At 42.8% G+C, this 9,787-nt stretch overlaps 1 protein-coding gene across 2 annotated transcripts in view; it reads right to left on the reverse strand.

Annotated features, from left to right (window-relative positions):
* Positions 1–9,787, reverse strand: part of PLD1 (phospholipase D1) — a 111,476-nt gene that overhangs the window by 54,968 nt on the left and 46,721 nt on the right. For both annotated transcript variants that reach the window (XM_019532734.1, XM_019532735.1), the window contains exons 7-8: positions 4,797–4,855; positions 3,847–3,939 (exon numbers count right to left, since the gene is read on the reverse strand). In XM_019532734.1, coding sequence (XP_019388279.1) covers positions 3,847–3,939; positions 4,797–4,855 — 152 coding nt within the window. The remainder of the gene's footprint in view (positions 1–3,846; positions 3,940–4,796; positions 4,856–9,787) is intronic.

Consider the following 9,787-nt stretch of genomic DNA (forward strand, 5'->3'; position numbering starts at 1 on the left):
TCTTAAAAGTAATTTGAATTTTCTTTGCTCCCACTGGTTCTTCCAGAAGGCTATTCCAGACCCTCACTGCTCTGATAGTTAGAAACCCTCTCCTGATTTCCATCCTAAATGTGTTTATGGCCAGTTTCTACCCATTTATTCTTGTCTCAGTCTTGTCCTTTAACATACATAGTTCTACATTAACTCCTTGGTGCTTACCCTCCTGACATCTTCATGCATAGTAATCAGATCCCTGTTCAGCTATCATTTTGTTGGGTGAAGACTGACTCTCTATGCCCCGGCCTCCTCTCCTTGGTCTAACTCCAAGTTCACCTTTTCTGAACCTGGGTAAGTACAGTATTCCAGATGAGGTCTTATCAGGATATTGGGTGATAACATTAATACTCCCCCTCTCTCTGGAAACACTTCTCCTGATACATATGGACTTTGTATAGACATTCAGTTTCTCCTGGGAAAAAGAGTAAAAATGGCCACTCCAGGAGAAAAATAACCTGTGAACAACCAGGGTTAAATCACTCCCAAGAAAGTTTATCCTAGGAGAGGCAATGTCTGAATATGCCGTGGCTTCATCAGAAGAAACACAGTCACATAATCCTCCAGCACCCACCTCCCCTGTCCAGGAGATAGTGTGTTACTGCTCCAGCAGGGAGCAGAGTATGCCTCCTTCACATTATACTGCAGGGAAACACAGACTGACCATAAGGCAATTTGGATCAGTCTATCAGGGCTGCCCTATGCTGTTATTTGCTACTATCTGCTGTCAGGCAGACTAAGGGAGCCTGCAGAGCACACTGAGATGTGTGCACAGAATCCAGCCTCCCTCCTCCCTGCCCTCCAGGCCAACTTCCTCACAGCTACAGTGTCAGCACTGGTAGCTCTCTGCTCTTCAGGGCCTCACAACTTGGATGTCTGTACATGTGGCTCTGGGTAAGTTCCTCTAGCAGGACAGCAAACCTGGGAGAGTTCTCCCAGACTATTTGCATGTGTGAATACAGTATAGGATTACATTTGCCTTTTTCATGGCCGCATCATGTTGATAACTCACGGACATCCTACAATTGACTGGCACTCCCAGGTTTGTCATTTTAAAATGAGTCATTTGAAGTTTAATATTTTCCTTTTGCATGCTCTCCACAAGCTAACCCCACCTGCTTATTGTCTCTCATTCAGTAACAAACTGGAGAGTACCAACTCCGGATAGCCCATAAGACTAAACTCAGCTCACTGGCTAATTTTTCAAACAAGCACCTTTATACTTCCTCCCATGTTACATAGGCTTCTCATTAACCTTCCTCAAAACCCTCCTTAAAACTGTCCTTTACAAGGATGCATGTAGAAAAACCTGAAAACAGACTAGTGGTGTACTAGCTTCACTGATTATCATACTGACCAACACTGTCTCATTGTTTCCTTGTTCCCCCTCTCTAGCCATCTGTAATTTCTTGGCTTACCCTTAGCCCCACAGTTCTTTGTGACACACAATTATTAGTCTGTATACATACAGTGCCTAGCATACTGGAGACCTAGTCTATGGCTGGGACTCTTAGGCTGCATCCAGATGAACGCAGCCATGTGGTGTGGTACTACAAACCCAACCGCACTTTCAGGTGTTTCCCGCATTGCTACCTTGAAGCAAAAGGGGGCGGGGGCTGACCCTGGAAATCCAGGGTCCAAAAAAACCCATGCAGAAAAAAAGCAGGTTGCTGCCCAAAACTGGAGCCTGGCCAGCCACAGCCACACTCCAGCTGCCAGCCAGCCTCCAAGCTGCAGGAGTGACATGGCTGCACCTTCTCTAGCCATCAGGACCCCAGCTAAGGCCGCTGGGACCAGCACAATTGCTGGCCCCAGCCTCCCCTACCCCACCCAAGGTAACCTACCGCATGTCAGAGGGGAATCAAACATCCACGCTCATCTAGATGTGGCCTCAGATGCTGTGGCAGCAGCAAGCACAACAACAGACTGTAAAATTCCTTGCAAAATTTGGAGTTTCCCTGAAAACGTATGGCCCCCATGAAAATAGTGGGATACAAGTCCCCTTGATCACAGGCTTTATGAGTCTCATTACACATGCAAGCACACACCAGAAGCACAGGCTTTTCAGGTGACTTGCAAACAACCCTTTCACAAAAAGAGCCTGCTCTTTCTTTAATAGGTGTGAACACGTTCATTAAGTTTTAACGAGGTGCCATTCTCACAAGCAAGGGAAAAATATACCAGCCAACTCACAGAACTGCTCTGCCGTGGCAGTGCAATCCATATAATGGTTGCGCATATGCAAAGCTATTTTAACAGAAAAGCAGAATGAAAATCCCAACACACTGGGATATGTCAAATAAATCCAGTTAGGGAAACCCTTCACTTGTAGTAAAACTGTTCTGAGAAAACAATGATTTTAGTGTAATAAGATTGGACTGTGCCTAGAACAAGAGTTCTGCATCATGTACTCAGTCTGAACTGAATCAGGGTTTTGTGATACATTTAAGGACAGTCTGGTGTTTGTCACTGACATAAAGGAAGAGGAAAGAGCTGGGGACCATTTAACACAGCCCTTTCAACTACTTGGCACTCCAGAGTTTGGTGTGTCCACTGCTGGCGAAGAGCATGTTGCATGGAAAATCTGACTCAGGGCAATTTTAGGAGTTAAGAGGCCCTAGAGAGATGGATTTAAGAGACAGGGAAGGGAAGATGGGGGCAGGGTGCGGACTGGCCTTGAAATATCTGCCAGAAAAGAAAATCCCACAGCTTCAAACTGAGCAGCTCATATTTTGAATGCAATGCTCCTGAATCCTGATCTCAGACTTTGAATGGTGACTACAATGAGGAACTTTCCAATTTACTGTGTGTGCTATCCATCTGTGCTCTCATCAGGTCACTGCAAAGCATCAACATGTCTAAAAAGAGGGGTGTTGTTGGATACTCCTTTTTGTGCACCACTGACAGTTGCTTTAATCTGTGAAGGCAATAGGGTCGACAGGCGTCACGGGGGATGCAAGCACAGCCCAGAACCTTCACTGCGGCTTTTGGTGACCGAGGAGGAGAGAAATCCAGCCAGATTTCCAGTCATCTCTCTTTGTAACATAATTACCATTTATTTATTCATATACTTGTATATTACATTAGCACCGAGGGCCCTTGGTGACTGGCTCCTTTTGCTAGCTTCTCTACCCGCATACAATTAAGAGAGAATTCCCACTCCAAAGAGAATACGCGCACTATTTCTGTACCACGGAAAAGAAACTAGATTCATTATGGAGCTTGAACATGATGCATGTTCTCAAAGGGCCTGACCTTTGTGTGATACAATGAACTGAAACTGACAGACTGAGACGATAAGGCTAACTTTGTGGAAAAACAAACCAGGGAAGGGTTTTAAAAATAGGAATTGCTTTGAAATAAAGAAAAAAATAAATGGAATAAGAGCAAAACCTTTTTCAGTTGTGTAACCATTATGGAAATTTTTTTATACAATATTTTACCAATAGTACCCAATCCTAAATGCGAGGAAGGAAGTCTGAAACACTCAACAGAAAAAGGGATTTTTTTTTCATATATGGTAGAAATGCCATAAGAATTTAAAGCAAAAGATGAGATAGCACTTTTAGTAAGCCGAACTTGTACTGTAGCAAAAAGGTCACCAAAAGGGAGTTACTGACTGGGGGAAGGGCACATTGATAACCTCTTCCAACCTGAATATTTGGGAATTTACAGATGACTTTGGTTTTCATATTTTTGCAAAAGACTGGAAATCTCAGTTAAAGAAGGAAGAACAACTTAAAGCCTTGCTTGTGGGAAAAGGTGTCATTTCTGAATTTACCCTAAAAGAGAAAACTCCCTCCACAAGAATACCTTTTGGACCAGCGATAGCAGACGCTTCCTTGACCACAGCAGTTGAGACCAGGTATTCTGTGGCCCCCAGATCTTTTCATGATCATGCCTTCTCTGAAACAAATATAAGGATGGTGAAGAATTAGTGAGTTGATATTGTATGTCAAAGTGTTATAAACACTTACCAGGGACTGTACATGTTCTTGACTGCATGCAATGGACCACATTTATCCTAAGTGTAAACCAGTGATTCTCAACCAGCACTGTGTGTCACCCTTGGGTGCAGAGCCATCCCAGGGGTGTGCAGGGCCAGCGGGTGGTGAGCGGCCAGAGCATGAAGCGAGGGGAGAAGTGGAGAGTGGCCAGAGTATGGAGCTGGCAGCGCATAGTGGCTACAGCAGGGCCCAGGGCAGTCGCCCCGATTTGCCCCCCAGGGACGACCCTGCTTGGGTGCTCTGAGATCCGTTTAAGGGTACCTCAGGGTGCATGCCATGTTAGCACTGTTAGGTGTGCAAACATGATTCACAAGATAAATCCAGAGATTTCAAATAGGAATCCATAATATTAAAAACATTCTGACCTGTTGTGGTCTTTCTGAGTTCTTTGAGCCAGGAAAACTGTTCTATTATTTTTCTGTAGTCAAAAATCAAGTGAACACTATGAGTTAGTGTTTTCCAAGGGGCACCTTGAGTCTAAGAAGGATGAGAACCACTGGTATAAACTCTACTGAAGTCAGCGAAGGTCTGAAACTGGCTGTGGGAGTCTTGCAATACAAGGTGCTCTCCCTTTTGCATTCTTTTCTATTTCCAAAAGATGTGACATTTCTTGGTGAATAGTAACACATGTTTATCATCAAGTATAGAGGATACTCCAATTATCTGCCAGAAAGGCATGGAAACTATCATTTTAGACTGCATCTCTATGAAAAGATGCTCTTGATGAAATGCAACTCAAAAAGATTTTCAACTTACATTCCCTTTGGCCCTAGGTCATGGATGAATGACAGCTGACTTACACCAATGAATTCCATCTGGAAAACAAAAAGGCCCAATTATTCATGCTTCAGAAACCACGAAACAGCTTGTTTAGTAAACAACATTGATAATAAAAAAGAATATACTGCCAGAAAAACATGGAAAAGCCTAACAAAACATTCACTGCCTCTTAGACCTCTCTTTAGAGTACTGAAGTCAGTAAAAGTCTTTCTACAAGCCATGGATCAGGCTTTAATGAACACAATCATGGCAGCTGAGTCAATTTTTATGATGTGTGGTGCAGCATGAACTAAGAACCCATTAGAAACTTCACCTCTAGTCTGCTGGGTCAACTTCATCCCAAGTTAGTACTATAGTTATAAATTGGCAATTTCTTGATGGGTGCCTGCCTACTGACCTATGTGGACTGAATTGCCTCCTTTTGTTCAGTTTCTACTGGATGCGAGTCTGTATTATGCCAGGCTATTCCATACCTGACACAATACAGAAGGTAGGAAATAAATGGACATAAAGAATGAGTGTGGATAGATACAAGTTGTTAACGTAACTTGGAAATCTGATCAACTCAATGTACTATATTTAGATTTGTCAATAGATGTCAGTTCAAAAACTAACCCCCATAACCCAAATGCCTAAGGCTATCAAGAAAGATTACAGTAGGATATGAAGACGAGCAGCAACAGTCTGCTTGCCATTAAGAAAGTAGTGACAATACACTCCATGCCTTCACATAAATTTAAAGGAAGAATTTTAAGTGATTTCAACCACCCTGGCTTTTCTTAGCACAGTAAAATAGATTCTGCTTCTCTTTAGTCTCAGATCACAAAGTGAATGTGAATTAGAGCAACCTGTGTAGTTGACAGCGAGAACAAAATCTGACCACCGTGATACTGAATTAAGTGGACTTCAGACACATTTTTTCATGAGGTCAATTTGCCAAAGTATATAAACACACAGAAAGGGGGAAAAAAGGAGGAAACTTTCTTGTTTAGTCAGACAACAGTAACACAGAAAGAAGAACCGAGTTTTTTAATACAATAGTTTGCCAGCTAGAGCTTAACAGAGTAAAGTCCAAGTCCTGGAACCACACACACAGCTGCAGCTGACCTCATCAAACCAGCAATGGAAGCTGCATGCAATCCAGGTCAGAATTCAAATCAGCAGGACTCTTTATAGCATCGTTTCTCATTTGTGAAGTCTACACTACCTTCCTCAGAGATGCACAGCTGGCAAAGGAATGCAGCCTTACCAAGGGTGTGTACAGATGTGCTTGGTACACATTTTACAGAGCTGTAATGTAGAGCACTTTTAATAGACTCTAAAGTTACAGTACTCTGAAACATGACAGAAGTGCAGTGTTTGGTGGAGGGGGCAGGGAGCTGAGGCGGGTTGTGAGCCTCCCTGCACTTTCCAGGTTAGGAGACAGGGGGTGATCTACAGCCCCCTGGGGCTTCTGCACTGGCCAGAAATATGACCAGAATATAGACATTATCTGACGTGCTGTCAGCTGCTAGAGTGCTATAAAATACAGCGCTTCAAATTTAATACCTCATTTAACAAGGGTTAATTTAAAAGTGCTATACTTATTTTTAAAGTGCTGTGTACTTCTGTTAAATCATGGCAATAAAGCACTTTAATGGCAAAAAAGCAACTTCTGTACACCCCAAAGCTTGGTAAGGGGCTACACCTTCCCCCTGGCCTAAGAAAAATCCCCCCAAGCTTCAAAGCCATATTGCAAAAGGCAAGTCAGCAATTACCAATCCATGAAGAACCCAACAGATGAAACTGGTTTGACATGAGGTGGATCACAACACACCTGGGGCCTGATCCCTACTTTGAATAACAAGTAACTGTAGAAGTAGCTCCACAGTCTGATCTCAGTGGTGCTGCTGAGATGCTGTAAGATGGTATGACAAAATGTGGGTTAGGGTGGCAGAAATGGGCCCACAGGGCTAAAATGAGCTGTTATACTTGTATGAAATAATAATAGGGTATAACTGTGTTGGACCAAGAAAAAGCCTCTGGGAAAAAGCTGCAACTCAGAGGCACGATTCCCTCCTCCTTTTGCTTTTGTCCTTGTAAAGGAGAGGGAGCAATATTTTGCTACAGCATTTTTCAAAAAATAGGTTCAAAAAACCTCGGTAAATCCAGCCAGCTCTACTGAACTACCACATTTGGAGAGTCACACACTGACCAAGACCATGCTGAAAAGGTTTGTACAAGATGGTATCTGTTTCCTGAACTGATTTCCCGCTTCTTTTGTGATTTCATCATGTTATTGTGAGGACAATAGGACAAACTGTTTTATGCTTTTATTGAACTGGGATTCATTTATTCCTTTTGTGTGTTCTAGATGAGGAATCATAGTGTCCTAGAGTTCGAAGGTAGATTAAGGGCCACCTAGTACAACTTCCTATAGAGATGTAGAACTCACAGTTCCTAAACCATCCTAGGCAGATGCCTACTCTTGAAAGCATCCAATGAAGGAGATTCTCTGACTTTTTCAGGCAGCTTGTTCTATTATCATACTGGTCTCACAGTTAGGAAGTTTCTCTGGAGGTTGAAACAAAATCTATGTTGCTGTTGTTTAGATATTGCCTCTTTTTCTGCCCTCAGTGGTAAAGCAGAACACTTTTTCTCCCTCTTCTTCATGGCAGCTTTACAAATATTTGAAAACTTTCCCCCCTTAATCCTCTGCTCTCCAACCTAAATAAATACTGTGCCTTCAACCTGTCTTCATACAGCTGGCATTCCAACCTTTTTACCCTTTATTTCTCTGCCTCTAGAACATCCCCAGCTTCTCCACACCTTTCTTAAAATGTTGTGTCCAGAAATGAACGTACGTCAGTTGATGCTTGAACAGCTTATGTACCATGTAAGCCTTTAATGTGAGGCTTAAAATGGGCATTAAGTAGTTTCTTAGCTCTTAAGCAAATTTCAGTACTGCAGAAAGTGCTGATCACATCAACCACCCTGTGAAGAATCAGGCCTCTCATGTTGAGCACCCGGAACTTAAGGCATACAAAATCACTTGCACCTTTTGAAAACCTTAGAAATTAGAGCAGGTTGTTATGTATAGAGCATTTAGTACTAAAAAAGGGAAGGAATAATGGTGACTACAGCACACCAGTGACACCTGGGGGGGGCACATGCCCCCCCAGATTTCTGTGCTGACAGTGAGGCACTGGTGTAGATATGGGGCTGCAGCCTGGCTGAAGCCACTGCCTGGCAGCAGCAGCAAAGACAGTGGTGCAGAGTTGTTCCCTCCCACTGCAGCAGCAGTGTGGGGTTGTTCTCCCGTACTTAAGCTGTTACCTATGCTACAGAAGGAAATGAAAGGCAAGTAGTGAAGAGGAAATTACCACTCAGAGCAAATGAAGATCACAGCAGAATATTGTCCAGCATTACAGCCGTCAGGCCCCTCCACCTAACCAGTCTTTACTGATAACCACAGTGCCACAGAGATAGCCCCATGTGCCTCTCTGGTAGCCAGGGAGAAATGCCATATGAGATCCTTAGAGCCCAATTTAGCCCACAGTTATGTATGTGTATAAACAACTCCCAATGATATCCCATAACACATGTGAACATCCCAAAAGCAAAACTTGGATTTTTGGTGCCAATCCTGCAAACACATACTTTCGTGTTTTTCTATATAAACACTGACTTCAAGGACATTCTCAGAAGCATAAGGCAGATTAGTGTTTGCAGGAGCCTTCATTAGTAACAATTCAGTAGATTCCAGCAAAAGTTTTTTAGCACAGTTGGGAAAAAACCCTGCGTAAGTGATATTCATATTATTATTTATTAAATATTGGTATTAGTCCAATCCTTTCATCCAAGGAGCTCATAATTCACAAAAAAAAGCTGAAATAAAGGACAGTAATTTAGCAGCACCCTTTCATCTCCTTTCCATTGGCATGCTTACACTACCCAGCTGTCTTCATGGTGCCTGGCCATCCCACTCAGGTTTCAGAGTGAGCTGCAGCAGAATATTTAAATTATGAGATAGGGGGTTGAGGCATTCAGTTTCAGGGATATCGTTGTAACAAGGGGAAAAAAAAGGCATGACAGGTCAGTCAAAGGAGAAGAGCAAATGAACTATGAAGGTGGAGAAACAGCTGCAAAATAGAGGAGACACATTTTTAACCATCATTTTTTGCCTGCTGACCCAAGGACTGATGATTTATTTAAGCAGGATTTTAAAAAAGATTGCTTATATGACACTCAGTATTTTAAGTAGGATTCAGCACTTGCAAAGTCAGTTGTTCACTCTAGCTCCTGCTTTTATTTTTAGGGTAGTTCTTGCTATAAAATAAAAAGTTACATGATGTGTTCATGTTAACATCATTCTACAATAGTGTTCCAAGTATTTCATATATAGAAACCTGGATTCACAGTAAGCATGATATTCCAACGTTATTTTTGTGTACTACACTTCAGTGTCCTGTAATCAGATTTTAATGTAGGGCTCTACATAGGAGCAGAGGTCTTCACTCACAGATCCAACCACATGGCCACAGCCTAATATAGCAGTCATATTTGTGCATGAGAGCTATTTTTTTTTTAACTACAGAGTTAGGCAGTTGATTTGGTTTAACTTAAGATCTGATTTAATAAGGCCTATCCAATGGCTGAATGGACCATTGGATCCATAGTTCACTTCATAGTTTCATAGTTAGCAGGGTCCGAAGGGACCTGAGCAGATCATCAAGTCCGATCCCTGCCATGGCAGGAAAGAGTAGTTGGGTCAAACGACCCCAGCAAGGTGTTCGTCTAGCCTCCTCTTAAATACCCCAGGGTAGAAGCCAGCACCACTTCGCTTGGAAGTTGGTTCCAGATCCTAGCCACCCTGACCGTGAAGTAGCGCCTCCTGATATCTAGCCTGAATCTACCCTCTGCCAGCTTGTGACTATTATCTCTGGTCACTCGTGGTAGTGCTCGGGGGAACAGGGACTCTCCCAATG

Source organism: Crocodylus porosus, unplaced genomic scaffold (assembly GCF_001723895.1).
Source record: "Crocodylus porosus isolate Cpor-Errol unplaced genomic scaffold, CroPor_comp1, whole genome shotgun sequence".
NCBI lineage: Eukaryota > Metazoa > Chordata > Crocodylia > Crocodylidae > Crocodylus > Crocodylus porosus.